The sequence below is a fragment of the Poecile atricapillus genome, chromosome 4 (genome assembly GCF_030490865.1).
Source record: "Poecile atricapillus isolate bPoeAtr1 chromosome 4, bPoeAtr1.hap1, whole genome shotgun sequence".
Lineage (NCBI taxonomy): Eukaryota > Metazoa > Chordata > Aves > Passeriformes > Paridae > Poecile > Poecile atricapillus.
Genome location: NC_081252.1, coordinates 8,556,966 through 8,576,709, shown reverse-complemented (window position 1 = coordinate 8,576,709; position 19,744 = coordinate 8,556,966). Strand labels below are relative to the sequence as shown.

The 19,744-nt window shown below is 41.8% G+C and overlaps 1 protein-coding gene across 5 annotated transcripts in view; it reads left to right on the top strand.

The window, feature by feature from the left end:
* TNIP3 (TNFAIP3 interacting protein 3) overlaps window positions 1-18,500 on the top strand; it is a 48,995-nt gene extending 30,495 nt beyond the window's left edge. For all 5 annotated transcript variants that reach the window (XM_058838777.1, XM_058838776.1, XM_058838778.1 and 2 more), the window contains 8 exons: window positions 460-525; window positions 1,423-1,554; window positions 3,676-3,804; window positions 6,034-6,150; window positions 8,490-8,615; window positions 10,066-10,227; window positions 12,766-12,826; window positions 17,698-18,500. In XM_058838777.1, the coding sequence (XP_058694760.1) occupies window positions 460-525; window positions 1,423-1,554; window positions 3,676-3,804; window positions 6,034-6,150; window positions 8,490-8,615; window positions 10,066-10,227; window positions 12,766-12,826; window positions 17,698-17,729 (825 nt within the window). In that variant the 3' untranslated portion in view covers window positions 17,730-18,500. The remainder of the gene's footprint in view (window positions 1-459; window positions 526-1,422; window positions 1,555-3,675; window positions 3,805-6,033; window positions 6,151-8,489; window positions 8,616-10,065; window positions 10,228-12,765; window positions 12,827-17,697) is intronic.
* The last annotated feature ends 1,244 nt before the right edge of the window (window positions 18,501-19,744 follow it).

Below are 19,744 nucleotides of genomic sequence, written 5' to 3'. Positions count from 1 at the left end.
GCTAAAGGCCAAGGAACAGCAAGCAGGGTTTGCCCCCCGTAGTATTCCAGTCAGTAGGAGTCTTCCATTCATTTGTTTGAAGTCAAAGGCCTTCAGATTGGAAATATGTTTGTGGAACTTGTAGCAAACTAGCAGGAAAGTCCTTGGCCATTTAGGAGTTGCAGCTTGGGATTTATGCAGCATGGCAAATGATCCACCTGTAGCTTATCGTGTATTTGCATGTTTCCTGAGTGCTGCTTCCTGAATGTTCATGTGCTTTAACCAAAATACCAAAGCACTGGCAGATGGGCTGCAAGGCTTGCCAAACCTTAAACTTGCTTCTTCTCAAATAATTCATCTGGCCAGATGATGAGGAGGTTGGGAACACTCACTGACAGAGGATTAGAATGCCAGTCTGTTTTTGATTTGCTGAAAATGTTGAAATAAGGGTTATTTACTGTGCCTTCCTGGTAATTACAGCTTCTGGAGGTGAACAAGCAGTGGGATCATCAATTTAGAAGTATGAAACAGCTTTATGAAAAGCAGGTAACAATGCTAACAACTTCTGTTGCAATATGTGTGCCACCTGCTGACAGTTAAGTCTGTGCTCAAGTACCAGCCAGCCACAGCCAGGGCAAATCTCTTACTTTGTCTTGAGCTCATAAATTGAAAAAGCTTCATCATATAAAAGTGAAGCCAATGTGTGTGTCACTCTTCAGTAGGACAAACTAACCAGAGATGGAAAGTGTCCCTAAAATAGTAGGGCTCAGTGTGGACATGACAGCAGAGATCTTCGTGCTCTCCACACTGTAATAAAAATTGCACATAACTGAGAGCACAATTAACTGAAAATCAGCCTGGTGTGCCCAGCCCCTGATCCACATCATTTCATATATGCTGGCTCTTGTCCCATCTCTGTGAAGCCTGAGAGCTCCCTGGTAAATTCTTCGTGAAAGTTGCCCTCTCTAAGCAGAGAATTTCAAAATTACTTGTAAATAAATATTTTGGTTCCCCCTTTTTTTTTTTTTTCCATCCAAGATCCAATTGACGTAGCTCTTATTCCTTGCTTGTGGCTGTGTGGCATGATTGCTGCATCATCAGCTGCTTAGTGAAGTTCAGTGCTTACAATTTTCTCTGGTATTCCAGAACCCAAGTTGGTTCATTGACTGACACTTCTCATCTGCTGTTTCTTGCTATGAAAAGGAAGTTTATAGAATGATTTAATGTGCTTATCAGGAAAATTTTCTCTCTAATATTTTCCAGAAAGCTTTACTGAGATCTGAATCATTAATTTTCTTTTTGCCCCAAAGAGAAGAGGAATCCAAATGGCTCTTCCTCATTTAATCTGGAACTGTTTTATGCCTCTGGCACCTTCTGACCTGAAGGTGCTGTACCTTGCAGAATCCCCAGTGAGCTCAGCATGGTCTGTCACTTGCTTTTCAGCTGACAGAGATGAAGGCAAAGCTGGATGTGTCAGAGAGGAGAGTGAGCGAGCTGGAGCAAGAGAGACACCGGCAGCATCCAGAGGAGGAGAGGTGGCGAGCGCTGGGCAGAGAGAGGCTGTTGCAGGAAAAGGTAGGAGGGTGGTGCCCTCTGGCACCCCTTTTGTGCTCTGTGGTGAGCTCTCTCTTGCCTTTCATCTTTCTCCCCTTGTGTGAGGCAGAGCATGGGTTGTGCACAGCCCAGAGGTGAGACTGTGGCTTCTCAATATCCTACCCAAGGCAGTGGCTGCTGAGCTGCCTCATCACAGAACTGTGTACAGGGAAAGAGTCAATTCAATAGGACTGCAGACAGCACAGCATTAGTGTGTGGAGGGGGGGAGTAAAGAGCAGGTTGTTATCTACATTGCACAGATTTCCCTCCTCACAGTTCAGTTTAGGGTGAATGTCTTTGTGAAGGAAAATGCTGCAGTTATTTCAAATGGAAGAGGAGCACCAGTGCAGATGTTACATAAAGTGCTTGGCAAGAAATACTTGAGGAGTGATTGCAGCTCCAGTCTCTCAGGTTTTGGTATTGACAATACAGGCTCTCATACATGTGCTAGCTATCTCAGCTTCCTGCAAATACTGGTGACACTGTCAGTGCAGTTATTGGGGCTGAAAGTGTTTGGGCTGATCAGCTGCTCCAGTGTGGTGTTCACCTCACCCTCAGAGTGGTTGGGCTGCTCTCTCAGGACTCTGTGGGCACTGGCTCTTGTGGTGGGCTTTTGCATCTAAGATCCCTGAGCTGGATTCCCACCTCAGTAAAACCACCAGCCTGAATGATGGGCACCTACACAAAACTTTGTGCTCCACTTTAGAAACCCCACAGAGTGATGCTTCCTGTTCTCATTCTGCTTCATGGTATCGTGTACTTCATGACCTCTAGTGAGAGTTTCTGGATGGTGATGATGGCTGAAGCTGGGCTTCTCTATTCACGTGGTAACCTGAAACAAGTGGCAATTGCATCATTTCCAGGCTCAGATAAGATGTGAGTTAGCTGCTGCAAGAAAAGAAATGCAACCCCCTTAGCTTACATGTGCATGAGCAGAACATTGATCTTACTTGCTTATCAATTAGTCTTAGCTAAGCACGTACTTGATTCCAAATCCATAGTGCAATTTACATGTTCTAAGACAAACCATGCCATGAACTTGCTGAATCTCTGCCTATGTTTGCTCTGAGTGTTGATTCAATGTGAGACAGTCCATATTTCTCTTCATGTTACTGCCTGCCTTTTAATGTATGATGCCTGGGAAAATAGCTACGATTTTATAAAAATAAGGATGAGTAGTACATTCTCTCAGATTTTTTTACTGCATACATGAGTAATGAACTAAATGACAATATAGTCCAAAACTTTTTTTGGGGGGACAGGTTAACCAGTATGGAACTTTGGTCTTAAATCTGCAATTTCTGGAAAGTTACACGCTCAGCCAGTAAGTGCTCATCAGCTTGAGCTAGCTGCTGGATGAGTTCCTATACTTATTGCAGATACCCTGCTAATCTTGCCTAGTTTTTGGAGAAAATGAAATGTCCCAGCTAACTTAGAACACAGCAGAATCAAGCTTCCTCATGTGTAAGCAACAGTTACTCAGGGGTGTTTTTCACTGGCTCATTTAACACATAGTGATGAACTTCTGGTGAGCCCAAACTGTGACTGGCCGCACAGAGATGTGACTTTTATGCAGAAAAAAACCTATTCCTGTGGTCTGCTGTGCCTGTGATTGTTGGATCTCACTTTTTTATTCACATAAAGCAGCTGCAGAAAATATTTGAAATACTTTTTTTTTTTTTTTCTGTTTTTGTCTTCAATCTTGTGTGGCACTGGGAATGGCTGGGACTCCACCAGCATTTAGCCCTGGTCTTATTCTCTGAGTACACAAGATAAAAGCAGGTCTGGGGTAACTGTGGGTGTGATTTTGATCTGCTTGGCCTGCCAGCATTCCCATGCCTTTGTGCAACTGCAGAGAGCAGTGATTTAGTCTGTTATGTTGTCTCTGTCTCATCATATGGTGAGTGGTCAAAACAATTTCTACAGACTTTATCATATCTGGGTGTACTAATGATCTGCCTTCCTACTGCCTCCCTTCCCAGCTGTGTTTGGGACAACAAAAATGCAGCACATCTGTCAGACAGAAGATTATTCTGAAAATTGCTCTTGAAAAATGTTTCCATCTGCATTTCTTCAGCATCTCTTTGTATTTTTGCATCCCAGAAAGATACAGAAGTCCTTAGTGAAGCTCTCCATGAAATGAAGGAAGAGAACAGACTCCTGAAGCAGAAGAACGCCTCAATGACCAGAAAGAGAGAACATTATGAGAGCGAAATAAGTCGTCTCAACAAGGTAGGAACACGAGGGAGCTACTGATTCCTGTAATTCTGGGATCTCTGTTGTCAGTGACCTACCAGATAGCATCTTCTCAGTCCTGGGTGAACAACTTGGTGGCAAACACATGATCACCATTTGGGAGCTGGGGAAACAAGCAGGAACTCACTTCAGCTCAGACCTGTGCATGCTGCTCTTGGCAGGTAGTAGGCTTGCACTACAAGGATTAAAATTCAGAGAGTATTTGGCTTCTCCTGTAAAACCTTCCTACAAATCATGTCTAAGCCCTTTCTCCATCTTCCCTCCTCAGAGCAAAAGGGAAATGGCACAAAGATGCTTCTGTATGCACCTGGTGAAAGACTGGTTGAAAATCAAGGTCACGCAGTTTAAAAACTGTTGTGCATTTTATTCTGTGTTTGAGAATGATGGCTTCTCTTCACAAGACATGGTCCTGCCTTACTGTTTATATCCATAGACACACACACATATTTATACCTATAATATTATATGTATCTCTCACCAAGGAAATTGTCATTAAATAGCTAAATGGGATTTTTTTTTAACTGAGGGAAAGTAATAAATGTAATTTTGTTTAATCAAAAGATCACATAAAGCAGTGGGTGTTTTCTAACAATTTTGTATTTCATGGTGAACCACAAACACTTCCTGAGGAAATGCACTGCAATAACCATTGCTGTGTAACTTTAATAAATGCTTTAATAAGCTAAAGAGCCATGATGTGCAGAAGTCAAGCCAAGAAATAATAATAATGTTTCCATAAGAAAAAATCTGACAGAACTCATGGCCTATAGCTCTTTTTGAAATGCAATGACAAGACTTGCTCAAAGGTCCTGTCTAACTTTAATTCAAGGCCTTGTTTGTTAAACAAAAACAACTTATTTCAATGTTTTATTTTACTGTCTTATGATGTGGCTATAATAAGACAGACCATTCTTTTAAATGAAGCATCAATTTCATATACACTTTCCCAACAGTAATTTACTGATTTTTCTCTGTATTTACATCCTTCAAATCTTATGTCATGAATACACATGAGACAGGAAGGGACCCTCTGTGCCCTTTTAACTTTAGTCCCCTGCTATTTCAGGTTCAGCCACTCCAAGTTATGACAAATTCTCTGAAATCAAACAACTTTTTCTTCTTTTTATGTGAACGGATAAAGCAGGGTCTCTCAGTATTGTTTCCAAATGCAGTTTAAAAATAATCTTCACCTTATCGCTAACCTTTTGGAGATGGAATTTTCTGGATTTTTCTTTTTTTTTTTTCCCCTTCATAATTCTGAGTTGTAGAACCTCCTCAAAAAAGTATTAAAGGGGGGTTCAAAGGGGCAGAAAAAGTGTTAATCAGTAATCAGGGTAACTGTATTTTCACCCTCCCAGTTTAAGTTCAACCTTCTTTATGTATAGGTATGGAACACAAGCTTTGCCACTCTTACACCAGTCTCACTTCTGCACAGTTCTTAGGGACAGACAAAAAGCTTTCCCTCATCAGATAAAAAGCTTTCCTTTTCTGTGCCTTCCATGGAAAGTGCTTGGTTTTCACTGGGCCTTGGATAATTAATCCCAATCCTTGGATTACTTTGGATACTGGTTCTCCTGCTTGGCCACTTCTTCCCCCTTTGCCTCTTCCTCCTCCAAATACCTTCCATCCTTCCCACTTGGAGTGTGGGCAGCAAGGGAGAGCTGAGGATCACCAGCGTGAATTCAACTTCAAAAAGGGCTGAAGTTAGGGATCATATCTTATGTGAGAGAATTTGAAAAATACTGAATGGTATTTGTGCTTGAGTAAAGAAAATAAGAGAGAATTACAGTGTGTGGTTATAGACAGAGAGATGTAGGAGTAATTTTTATTCCAGTCCGAGGAAGAGCTGTGTAGTACTGTTACAAATAAACAAAATCAGCAAAGAACTGTGGCAGAATTTCAGTACAAAACAGGGTTAAGAGTGGTACCAATGTTGTGTGTATTCGTAACTCCCTCTAGTGACAAGCTATCGAGACTACACAACTTCCTCTCAGGAAGGTTTACTTTGTTCCATGTGAAGAAATCTCTACTTTTAGTGCAAAAAAATATTTCAGTCAGGCTTTGCTGTAATAAAGTGGGTTTGTTATCCAATGTATGTAATTGAGGCAAGCACAAGTGAAGGGGAAACCTCTTTCTAATAATTTTAAAGAATCTTTTTTCTTGTTCATGTAGTGAATTTAGTAATTCTGCTGTTTGATGTTGCAGGCCCTTCTGGAGGCATTGAAAAAGCAGCACCCGCCTGCTGTTGGGACTCCTCCAGGGAAGGGTGACAGGAACAGCACTGAGGAGATGAGAACCCAACTTGAAGTTCTTAAACAGCAGGTAAGAACAGCTCAAGTGAGCCTGGGTGGATTTCACACAGCATTCTTTGCCTTCTCTCCCAGGGATTGTGCTTGGTAGACTTGCTGTGTAGAGCTTTTGAAAGGAAGAGTCAGTTTAGCCACAGCCCTTTGGAATGATGTTTCCTCAGATGCTGTCATCACAGCGGTGTCCACAAAGTGAAACTGAGTCCTGGCAAAGGACTGAACCAAGGACTTGTGGAGGACTCAAAGCAGCAGAATGGCTCTCCTGACTCCTGGAGGTGTTCTGCCAGCTCTCTGTTAGGGGATGAATGTCATCCAGAGGGAATGCTAAATTTCATTAATTACTGGTTGTGTTTTCTGCTCCTTTTATCTTAGAAGTTGCCAGTGTAGAGAATTATCCAAAGATCCTGGTCTTGGAAAACTAGAGCATTGGCACTGCAGTTTTTCTGAGTATGAGGCAAACCATTTGCATCCATAACCTGCATCCCAAGGACTATAGACTTGTACTTATTTATTTTTTCATCTTTGTTCTGGGCAACTCAAGTGCTTTATGCTCTGTATTTCTTTCCATAAGAATCTGTTTAAAAGCAATATAGTTTTCAGATAATTTTAACACTTCAGGTCTGTTGTCCTGGATAGTGTCAGGGTTAATGTTATTGACACACAAATGGATGTGATCAGAATGGGAATTTTATTCAATGGGAATAAAATACTTGTTTCTGTCACGTTTGACAGCAGAGCCAGATTTTGCTCTCTAATGTAATGCTTGCCACATGCTGGAGAACAAAATCCTGCACTTGATTGTACAGTAATGAGTTATTTCATTCTACACAATAAAATAGAGTAAACCGATTTTTTTCCAAAATTCTCATGGGGTATCCATTTTATGAATGTGTTTTTCTAGTTGTATAAATCTGTACAGTGAGTCCAGACTTCCTTCTACATGAAATGGAGCAGAAGGCTCTAACTGGATGGAGGAGAGGGACTCTTGGGACAAAGAGTGAACTGGCAGAGTCCCATGGGAGCTTGGCTCTCATCAGCCCATCCCTGGCCACAGCAGCAGAGATGAAGGCATTCATTCCTTGGGAGGTGTCCTCTCTTTCTCAGGGCAACAGAATAAATGGCAAAACTGTGCCAAATATGTTCCCTTGCAGCTCCAGCAGATTGTACAGCTGGGGAGAGGGAGATGGGACAGCAAAAATGGAATTGGGAGAGAAAAAATGAGCCTGTAGTGAGGACAAGTGTGTGGATGGACAAGGAATGCAGGGATTTCTGCAAGGGACAGCTTTGTCTCTGCTTTGGAGGGTCAGGAAAAGAATTTATAGAGCCCTGTGTTAACCTTTTTCTTCCCCTGAGATATTGACATTTTTCTAGCATTCTGTGAAGTCATAGCACTGCTTCCAGCAAAAAGAAAACTGGATCTGTCCAATGGGCAGGGCATGAGCCACAGCAAGCAAGTTTTTTGGGAAGGGACTGTCAGCAGGCTTTAGTGAGCAACCAAGAGGACATGAAAGAGCTTCTGAAAGTTCTGGTGGCAGTTCCCACCCAAACATGCCTTTGCTGTTATTTGTCAGCAGAAGTGCCACCAGCCTCCAGCTTCTCACCAGGTGGATGCCTGCCCATTAGCTGAAACATTAAGGCAGTCATCTTAACACCAAATAATTTCTGGGTTTGTGTTTTGTTTCCGAATCTGTGCGCTCGCTGCCTATGCCTGGGGTGGTCAGATATTTTTTAATGGGATGAAGCTCTGTTGTTCCTGACCACATAAAAAAGGAACAAGCCACTGCATCCTTCAGCATTTGCAAGGCAGCTTATTTTCTAGGAACAGGGTCAAACATCTGCATTTCCACTGGGAATTGTGTACATTCCATTCCATTTGGAATTGTGTGCATTATACTCCCGTCTGCCTCTACACTGGGGTGGGGAGGTTCTTCTCTAACTCCTTGCACCTGAGATACAGGAGGGAGTTAAAGTGCCCATAACTGAAGAGAAAACTGGAAAAATGTTGATAAAATGTTTGTCCTGCTACTGCTAATCCCTTAAAAAGATCGATACTAGTATTTTCTATCTCGTTTATAATATTTGAAACTGGTATTTGCCAGTCAGCTTTTTGAATTGCAAGGTTGTACAAAAACTGGTACTGGGAACTGTTTCAATTGATGTGTGCCACTGGACAATGGCCATTGCTTGTCACTTTGTATTGGTCACAAGAAAAGTCCAGGGGAACTTTTATTTGGAGGACTGTATGGAGCAGGGGTCCCCTTGGAATTCACCCTTCTGCTTGAGCAGTGTTTAGAAAGCAACCAAACCACAAAAGTGGCTCTGCTGAAGTTCACACACCATTCATGACTATTGCAGGTCCAAATATACGAGGAAGACTTCAGAAAGGAGAGATCTGACCGAGAGAGGCTTAATGAGGAGAAAGAAGCACTGCAGAAAATTAATGAGAGATTACAATCTCAACTGAGTAAACTCAGCTCTCAGGTATGAGTCAAAAGAAAGCTCCCATTGCCAGCACATGTGTATTTTATTTTATTTTTTTTTCTCACTTTCCACACAACTCAAGGCTTTCTGGCTTCCATTAATTGACATTGGATTTTATATGAGGTCACCACCTGGGATGAAATCATTCTGAAGTAATGCAGTAAGAAGATGAGAAACGATTAGAGAAGACTTACAAAATAAGTAGATGAAGGGAGTATTTATTGCAAAAACTTTTCAGACATATCTGAAAATGGAGGAGGGGGAGGGTGGACACAACCAAAAACAAATCCAGAGGACTTTGATTGTTTCACTGGCACTTGATATAAGAGTTGTAAGATCAAACCAACTTTTGAAATAGCAAGCTTCTGTAGTTAATCCTGACCTCTGCAATTGAATTACAGAGTGATGTTAATATCACTGAGGAAAAAATGGTCTCCATACAAATTAGCTGAGCAGCCTCTGCAATAATTTTTTCTTGCAACATCCTTTTTATCTCTTCAAAGTAGTGTCAGTAGGATGCCATAGTAAAATCATGGCATGCAAAACTCTGAGCTTTCTCAATCCCCATTTAAGAATGACGAAATTCCGAGGTTTCCTGTCTTGACAAAATTGTGCAATGCTTTAAAAGAACGGCTGATTGCCAAAATGCTCTGTGGTGATTTATTGTCCTCCCCAACATTGTTGTGACACAGAAGCTTCAGGATTGTCTTCTTCTCAACCAAGCCATGCATGAGTGCTGGTAGGGTCTTGCTGAAGTGTCAGAGGCTGGGTACTGCTCAGTGCCCCTCGCTCTGGCCGATTTCAGCAGTGTTGTGCTTGACTGTCCCTGCAGTGCACCAAGAGTTCACACTGGAGATCTTCCTGTTTGTCTCTTCCTGCCTCAGGATTTGATTAAACAGAGCTTGTGGAGGATTTTAAAGATGAGAGCAAGCATATAAAATATTTATTGGTTTGTTTTCTGAAGTCAAATTATTTAGTTGTGACTCACAAAGTCACAGAATATTAATCATCTTTTGCCCCTCCTTGCTCTGTCCGTAGGCAAATTCCTGTTGACTCTACTGGAATGCAGAGGGCCTAAGGAAAGGCAGACCCAAATCTGAGGCCAACAACTTTGGTCCTATACCAAAATTATTTACTTATCTTGTCATGCAAGCAACTGTCTGTGTAGTTCTGCTTCAATCTATTGAAAGCTACTGTGTGTAATGAAAATACAGAATTGTTTTGGAATATAAAAGACACACAGAAATGTGCTTGTCATATCTTGAAACCAATATTTCCCTCACATAAAAGGCATCAGGACTCTGGTGTGGCACAATTCAGCTGTCTTTAATAATTTTTTTAGTGTCTGAAGGATCTGAACAAGCAGCATTGCAGCCCACTTGTACCTGAATGTTCTGTTGGTTGTATTCCACTGCTAATGCATTTCTTCTTGCTCTTATTTTCTTGACAGACAAAAGACCTCCCAGTACAGCCTGAGAGGCCCAATTATCCAGCTCCACTCTTCCTTCCTCCATGTGTCAGTTATGGGGGTTGTGGGATGGTTCTTCACTACCCAGATCCTCAGGTGCATCCAGTGCCTCACAGAGCACAGAAGCAGCAGCAGCAGCGCTCGGTAAGCGCTTGTCACATCAGCTGTGTGACAAGGACACTGATTTTCTCACAGCATGGTGACCACAGATGCCATCACCCTGCCTTCCTCAGCAGCAACTGAATCTGTGCTTTCCTAGCATGTTGTTTAGTCCAGACCAAGATCGAATTTACTTTGGCAAATACTCTTTATCTGTAACGGCACTAAGAAGAAAAACAGGATTCTTTTGCATTTGTTTGTTAATTAAAAAAATAAGGTTGTTTGATTGGAGTCTTGCTGATTTCTTAGGTTAATTTATTTCCATGACACACATTCATGACATCCTTTCTAGCTGTATAATTACCCCACTTCAGAAGTAGGGATCTGCTCTGAGCTTTCAACATAAGATAAAAAACCAAATCAGCAGAAGTGGAAGTTCTATCTGAGTGTGGCTAACACAATGGGAAATGTGCCTTTTTTCCTGGAACACAACAGGGTCCTGTCTTCCTCAGCATGAAGAAGAATAGCTTTGCACTGGAGCAGGTTCTATGAGTGGGAGTTATTTATTCCAAGGAAAATACTGCTTCAAAGAAGATTTTTGAAGTGCTTTTGATTATCTAAGTGGGCTGGCTTGTTCCAATCTAGTGAGAATGCATTTAAACATGGTGAATGTCATTTTAAATATACAATATCTGTTTCTGGCTATAAAGCTGTCACATATGGAAAGATGCTCATTATTTGAGAAATTATAGCTGAATTGTTGCAAAATGCATGTAAGGCTTTCAGGCTGTAGAAAGCCAGTGGAAAAGCTGTGGTCGGACAAGTAATTTCTGTGCTTCAGGAGTATGCTTATCTGCCTATTTATCAAAGTTGGAAGTATTGCAGAATGTTTTTCCCTGCAATTTGGAAACTAGCCCAGATTATTTTGGCTCTTTTCCCTGAACTTTCATCATCTGGGTTTCTAATTCTGTGAGGGATCACTGGGTTTACAACTTTGTCATTCCTGCTGGAGCGCCGGTGTCAGTCTGACTGGTTGCTTTGTAACTCCCAGTTTCTTTCTGACCCTTTTTTTTCCAATTCTTTGCCTGTGTGAGTTGCTGCTCTGAGCTTTGTGTACCTCCCTGAGCAATTTGTTAGCAATGAAGAAAGGTGTTAGAATTTAATGGGTGTTCTGATACGTAATCCTGCATGTTGAGGCTGTGCTTTTGCTTTTTTGTTCATTTTCAGTTCTTGCACTTTTTCTTTCCCTTTTACACTCTAGTAGAAAAAACTTGGTCAGTCTGATGTGAAAGACACATCTTGTTCCTGAAATTCATTCAAATTTGGGGGGTATAGGTACACAGAAAGGGAAGAATTGATCAGAGAACATAAAATTTGCCAGAAACTCAAGAAAGCAATGCAAATGAGTGTCATTTGAGCCATTGGTGAAAAACCACCTGTGCTTAAAGCTTTGTATCAAAGTCTACTTTGTTTGCCCACATGCACAGAGTTAGTTAATAATTTCTGTGACTGGTACAATGTAAATTAAAATACAAATAGCTCCTTTTTTTCCTGACAGTGTATGAGAGTGATTACTGCTGTATAAACATGAATGACAGCAAAACATAAAAGTTAAATCTGTTTTCTCTGTCTACAGCTTCATCCTGCCATCTTAGTTCAGGCAAAACTTATGTAGGAGTCTTTGAAATTTGTTCCCTGCAAATTGAAATCTGCAAGATTCCCTTTGGGACTACTCAATGATTTTGTCAGAGTAATTTCTGCAAAACAAGAATCATTTTTCCAGTGTAACTAATTTGAAGCAGCAGTTACCTAGAATTTGACAAGCTTGCATGGACTACTTATTCCAGACAGCCTAACAGAGCTTCAGCTGAAATGGTTGGTCCCAGAGTTGTTTTCTGTAGTGGTAATTTGCTGCTCATTTACCACAGTGGGTGGTATAAACGATGATGCAGTATTTCTTCCAAGATTTCCCTGGACAAAACTATGTCTGCATGGACATAACCTTCCCAGTACTTCCTCTTACGAGAGAGATGGGAATTTTCCCTAGCCCACGGTGTTTGCAGGAAGTTATTTGATAATAGCTAATGTTGTAGTAACAGCAGTGCTAACCTGTGAGGAAAGGGAGGAGGGGAAAGAACTTGATTCTATGGTTAATTCCTGTCACACTGGAGCATTTTACAGCTGTTACAGATGCATTCAAACTGGAGCAGTTTCACCTGTCAGGTGGGCCAGGTTTCTCTGGGGTTCTTTGGTAGAGGGAGATGCCTGCTGGTATCTTCTGCTGCCCTTTATTCCTTAGCCCTTTCACAATCTGCTTTGGTTCTCTCAAGGTTTCGTTGTGATTTGTGGGATCTAGGAAGGTTTACACCAATTTTTCTAATGCTGCAGGAGAGGAAGCAAGCTGGAAGACTGGGATCGGTGGAAACAAACCTAAATATAAGATTTTTTTTAGTAAAAAATAGCTTTTGTATGGCTAATGAGAAGCTTCACAGCGCAATTATGTTTTTATCATGTCACTGTGCTTTTGTTTGAAGTGCCTGTGAAGTCCATATTGCTGCAATAATGTTTTATTGTTCTGTGCAGCCAGACTATCAGTGGTATGTTCCTGACCAGCTTCCGCCAGATGTGCAGCACAAGGCAAATGGTAAGACAACAGCTGTACAGAGTATGTATTAAATGTACTTTTTTTTCAAATGGAGGCCTTTGAGGGATGTAGAGTAAACTTTTCTGTCTATCTGTTGAGTGCTTATGTGACAGCTTTGCCTTGGAGAGTCAAGGTTGGTGCGTGTGCAGCACAGGTGAGGTTTCTGATGTAACACCATCTATGTTACAGCTTTGTTGCAATTCATAAAATGTCTCTATTACACATTATGGGATCACACATTTGCCTCATTAAACACCTAGTAATAGTCCTAAAGAAAATATACCCTCAGAATTCTCCTCAGAGCTTCTGTTGCTCCAGCAAAGACTGAATTTAATGATGTGCCAAAACTGGGGGCCAGCATGGGACAGGTTTAGGCGTCCTTGCTAACAAAGTGCAGGCTTTAGGATGTTGTTTCACCTTAAAAGCAAAATGCCCATTGCTCTTCCTGATCTGTTCTGGTAGTTCAGGGTGCCAGGTCTGAAAATAGAGCCATGCAAGGGAACAGAGTTAAATACCTGCCCAAGAGTCAGTACAAACTATTTCTTGGAAACGGGGATGAGTAATTAATATTTTTATCTGTATTTGAAATCATTCCTGGGTGTTTTGAGTTCTTGGTTCTTTCAGACCACTCAAAAGATGCACACCACCTATTCTGGGCAGAAATCTGCCATCCCATGGTGCCAGTGGGGTTGCAGGGACTGCTGAGTCCAGAAGCTGTTTTATTACATCTGGAGGAAGAAGAAGATGGCTACAGAGGAACTGTTCCATTATTTGCTGTTGTTCACATTTGCTCAGAAGAGAGGGGAGGGCAGGAATGTAGCTCCCCAAAATGGCTGATGGGCATCCCATAATTACATGGCAGCTCTTTGGAGGGTTCTGATGTGGTTGCAGGGAAAGTAGTGCTGTGCCTGCACAACAGAACAAGAGATTAGTTTTGCCATTACTCCCACTCAAACTCCAAGTGATTTACTGCACCAGAAGATAGAGGGAGGATGTTTATAACAGGGAATGAAACCAGTCCAGCCACCAACTGCAGCTGTAGTCCAGGGAAGTGCACTTGGAGATCTGAAGAAAGAAAATTCTTTTTCTACCGTGCTTGACTATGTGACTTGACTTCTCACTCCCTGAAAAAAAACTTCTTCAAAATCTGGGCTTTTTCTATTGCTGTTCCTTGCCCAGAATATTCAAACATCTCCTCAATTGGACAGGGATTAGCATATTTGGAGACTTTTCCCTTCCCTTTTTGCTTTAAAGAGGATTTCTTAATAGTCCCATCATGGTGCTGTGTAGGAGGTCTGCTTTAACACCTTCTCTGGGCTCTTATTCTTTTTATCCTGGTGGCTAAAACAGATGATTTTGATAATTTATCCATTGATCACACAGAGGTCAAAATATTGAGTCACTAGCCTGGCTTTATGTATTATATATAATTGTCTATATTAAATCTGCCTGTAAGTATTTTGAGAAGAGTTTCCAAGATAGAAGCTCCAAGAATATGTGATGAGCAAGAGTTCTTGATGTTCCCATTTCTTTGCTCCATTTTGTCCAAGTGCTAATTGCACTGGTGGGTCTAAATGAGCCAGCATGTGCAGCAGCATTCCTGATTCTCAGTTCTCATCCTTCATTTTCTCAGTAGATTATGAATGGACCAATAAATCTTCTCTCTGCTGAGCTAGGTCTTCATTATAGGAAACAAATCAGCAGTGCAGCAACTTTTAGGCATGAAACAGTTTCCTTTAGGAATGTCGTTTCAGTAGATTGATGTTTCTGGAGAAAACCTTGAAATTTCCCTTAACAAATTTTCCTTTGACACTGGGCATTTTTTCTTAAGTAGTAATTATGAAACACAAGTGAAATTAATTGAGAAAATGGATATTTTAGACAATATTCCATTAAAATGCCTGGTTTAGAGATATCTGAAATCTGTGAGAGTCTCATAATGTGATTGGGACTTCAAAGGTCACTAAGCAGTAACTACTAATTTTTGCTGTAGTTTTGAATAGATGCACCTTCATTGTGTTTTCCTTCCACTCTTATGAGGGAGGAAGGTGTTTGGACCCAGATACTCTGGAACTTCACTTGGATTCTGTAGGTGCTTCTGTAACCAGCTGTAATCTCATGTTTTCTGTTTCTCCTGTAACCATATCTGTACTTTTCTTCTGACTGGCACCACTTTCCTCATCTGCTCCCATGGTAAGAGGAGGCTGTCTCAAAGGATTGTTGCCTTTGTTAAGGCCAGTTTGTCCTTCTATTTAGTTTAAGAAACATTTTTTTCTGGCATCTCTAAATATAGGATTATCTCTGAAGAATTAATTTAAATTAAGGAAAAGCCCAATCCTTTGCTACAGACATTTGATGAACATGATTAGGTGCCATTTTCTAAAGTTTGCTCTCCAGACTGTTATTTTCCCCAGAGATGCGTTGTGGTAGTTGGAAGAGGGTCACTTAAGGAATGTTGTGTCCAGCACTGAGCTCTGGTAGCTGTGTGATGGTTTGGATCTGGCACTTTTGGATTTTTTCTAATAAACTGGCAATAAATTAGTTAGAAGGTGGGAAAGGATGGGGGGAATAGGGTAGGCAAAATGAGAGGAAATAAAAACTCCCACCCTCAGAAAACTGCTTAGAACCTCTGGTAACTCATAGCAGAGTTTAGCTTGTCTTCCAAAAAAGCAAAGGTGTTTCCTTTAAAGAACCAATAAAGAAGGAGAAGCAAAGTGGAAATGTAAGTGATACAAGACAGAGATTAAGACAGATGATATTTCCTTACTCCACTGGCAATAGATTTCCAAGAGAATAACTCTTCTTTCCCACCACTGGACTGATCCCTCCCCAGGTACCTTGCTGTGCAGGAAGTCTTAGTCCTAAATTGTGCTTAAATTCTCCCAGCCATGCCTTGTTGGACCAGCAGTGCTGCCTTAGGTGGAACTTTAGCTCCTATGTCTGTGCTCTGCCACACTCCTGATGTCTGACCTTTTTGTTCTTGGTTATGTGGTTCTGTTTGGTTGTTATGGTTGATTAGGTTTTTTTTTTTCATTTTTGAGAAGCAAGGCAAAAAGATTTCCAGCAAATGTACTTAATGTCACTTTATTTGGCAAGCAGTGTTGACTTCCTTCATTATCCCACTGTGCAAAATTGAAAAGACAGTTGTAAAAAAGAGCTTGATCTTGGAGATTTTCCCTGGACCCAAATTTTTCATGCAAAATTCTCTGGAAAAAAGGTTTATTGCTCAAAAGCCTACTCAGAGCAAGAACCCTTTTGCATGCTGCAACTGCTGGCATGTCCTGCCTTTTTCACTTCCACAATTAATCCTACTGCCTTTCTTTCCTTGGCAGAAAGATTCCTAGCAGATACATTTAAGGACCCCAATTACCCATTCAGAACATCAGATACAACCAGTGGGTTTCTCCAGCCTGAACTGGATGTTTTCATGTTGGACCCAGAGATGCCAGGCACAGGGAGAAGCCCAAATGGAGTCTTTTGCTTCCCTCTCCAGGAGTAGCTCTGGAGGCTTGTGGGAGCAGCTGGTCACTTCCTCATCTTGGCATGCTCAGGGAAAGCAGAGCTCAACCTGCAAAGCCCTGTGGGTGCCCAGATGAGCACATGGATGTTCCTGCTTACTTCCATTATAATCTCATCTCCTCTTCCTTTCCACACTCTGCTGCTTCCCAGATTTTTGCCCTCGAGGCACCTAATTTGCCGCTAATGTTGTTATAATTACAGCTAATTGGAAGAAGAGGAGGGAGAAGTGTGGGGTTTGCCACTGAAAATAATGACATCTGTAGGGAGAGAGGGGAAAATATGAAAACCTGAAAAAAATAGATTTGTGGAGGTCTTCAATAAAAACCAGACGGGGGGAAAAAAAAAGTCAATTAATTGACATCTTAATTTTCCTGGAAAAAATCCCAGACCCTTAACATTTTTGGTATTAGCCTGTCCTCAGTGCATACATTACATGAGAAATTATCAGTGCTTCCAAGTAGTCAAGACAGATTTAATTAGCAGCTTGCCATCCCCATTGGGAATGAAAATGTGATTATTTCCAGCATTTTTTATTGATACGACTTGATTTCTGCTACCACAGAAAGGCCATTAGCACACTTCTGATTCCTAACTCCAGAACACGTGAAGTTAAAATGTTTTTAAAAGTCAGCTTGAGCTGAAGATCACAGAACAGTGATCTTCAGAGTACCAGGCAGAAAAGTCTCATGGGAAGAGGAACAGGATATGTGATTTAAACAGCTGCAGGATTTGTTCATTTTATTTCTGTGAGCCAACAGATCAGGGTTCATCATTCCTAGTGTTTCTCTTCAAGTGAAATACTAAGTGCACTTGTGCTTGTGATACTAGAGATGTGTTTAGAGCATTTCCAAAACCTTTTTTCAATTTTGTTTTATTTTCCTGGCTAGAGTGACTTGCTATCAAACACATTTTTGGACCACAGACACCTGCTTTGCCATGGGTCCTACCACCTAATTATCCCTCTGTCAGATTTAGCTCCTCTCTTGGGTGCACCTAGTGCCAATGTACAACTCTGAGCACTACTGAATGCCAGCTGATCTTTTTAGAAGTCTGGAAAGATTTTACAGAGGGACTTTAATCCATTAGACCCTACTGTTTGCTGTCTATCAACCAGCAGGATGAGAGGAAAGCTGAGACAGAGACTCCTGGAGCACTCTGTGATATCCCCACTCTCTTTTGCTTCTTCGCTCCTACTGCCACTTGTGTTGGTTTGATTACAGTCTTGTAATGAAGTACAGGGTTGGCTTTTAGGGGGTGTGGGTGTGAAAGTGTTACAAAATAGAGGAAAATGACTCCTAAGTGAGTTGTATTTCTCAATGTCACAATAATTCCCATTGGTTTTGCTTTTGCAGATTCCTCCCAGGAGAAGAGATCCCATCGCTGACAGCCTCCGGCCTGGAGAAGTGTGAACCAAAGGCTGCGAGGGACTCTTGCAGCTTCATTATTCTGTTTTCTTCTGGGTTTTATTTCGCCCCTAGCTCCTTATCTCTTCAGTGCATGTGATTTATGGCTGGTAAAATCCCTGTGAGGACAATAGAAAAGCAGCTCATACAGGCTGGTGATCCTCAGGATCCAGTTAAACTCTGCTGGGAAGCGTTACTGCCCTTTGTTCTGAAGATGCTGTTTGTGCTGCCTTGTGAGAATCTCTTTAAAAGCCTGATGAGAAGAGATGCAGTTCTTGCTGGGGATTCAGACTGTCACATCTGGTTTGAATTCAAGAGCTTACAAGCCCAATAGTGGTGTGTTTGTTGTCGTTGTTGTTTGGGAATTATGAGGGTTTTTATTTGATTCCAGGGAATGATTGGTTGATAAGAGCACCTTGAATTCTGTCCTCTCCTTCTTGGCTGGTAAAAGGGAAATCTGCTTCACTGTTTAAACCCCTCTGTGTAATTGTAATCAGGGTACCACCAATGCCAGGCCAGGGAGAAGGTGCCCACTTCCCCATTTTGAGTCCAGGTCAGATCTCCTTTTGTTTTGGCTCTAGAATTACATGTAAAAGATAATCACAAGGGGTGGTTTTCTGTGTGTCCTTACTTGTATTGCAAGAATTTTAGTAGAAATATTGAATGGGCTTAACTTCTCAGTGAATATGGCTTTATATTTCCAAATTATTCATGTAATGAATCCGAATCGTCATGTAACCTCTAACCAAGAATAAAACCTGGCTTTTTAAGTGAAATTGTATTTAGACAATTAATTTTTTCACAAAATTTTGGTGGATGAGTGTCCAGCAAGCATTACTTGATAATCTGTGTGCAAGATTGTCTCTTCCCTTCAGGCTTTTAAGGAGGCTCCTGTTGAGAAACAGGTATCCAACCCTGCTGGGACCCCACCTGAAAGAAGAAACAGATTTTTGCAGGACGTGAGACGTCCTGCCTGCTTTCCTGGGTACCTCAGGAGTATTTAAGTTCTGACACAAACAGTTTTTTGAGCTGTGCAAAGGCAGAGTCATGGGCTACAGGACTGCCTGAATGTGTCATTTCTGCTTCAGAACAGGTATTTCCATTCCTTTCAATATACAAAGGCCTGTGCATAGAAATAATAACCTCAGGGGATTAAACATGTCCAGTATTTGATTCTGAACTCAATGGGGAACAGCCCATGGGAAAGGACTCTTCTGCTTTTACATGATGGAGCGATGCTGCTTCTGCCAACAGGGATGAAAGCACTGACATTCCTGACTTAAACTACGAACTCAGGAAGAGCAGGAGCGAAGCGCTGAGTGAGTCAGCCTCTGGAGAGTTGTTGTTTTTTTGGTGAACTATTGAAAATTAGAATTTGACTGCAACCTTAGCTCCATAATAGATTCCCGAGCCTCTGCTAGAGAGAGAGAGAGGAGTTTTTATCTCCGCCTGAATTTGGAGCTGGCTTGCAGACGCTGCGGCAGCAGATAATGTAACCAGCGCACAATATAACCGCGCTCCTCCTGATTAGCGATTTGGCTAATAAGGGTGAGATCATGGAAAATGCTAATGCACTGCCTTCGGAAAATCCAATTAGAATGTAACCTCATTCAATGGGAGCTCCCAGCAGGTGACCAGCGCTGCGGGCAGAGCACCCCGCGCTCAAAGCCGCCGGGAATCCCCCGAACAGACGCGCTCTGTGTGCTCGGTGTGGGGGCAGCCACCCCGCTCCATTCACTGCCGCTGTTTCCACCAAGCATCCTCCAAGGTTTTGCTCCGGCCATTCGTGGTGCTTTACTCATTATCTGACAGCATTAGCCGGCCCAAAAGGACGATTGAAGGCGAGCTATTCACAGGGAGAAAATGGTGTTTGCAGGGCTATCTTTATAGTCACAGGCTTTTAATGTTTGTCAGGCTTGGGCACAAGACTGTCAACTTTGGCTCGCACGAATCTTAATCACGCCAAAATTCCTGGTGTTGTGTGATGGAGAGTTTG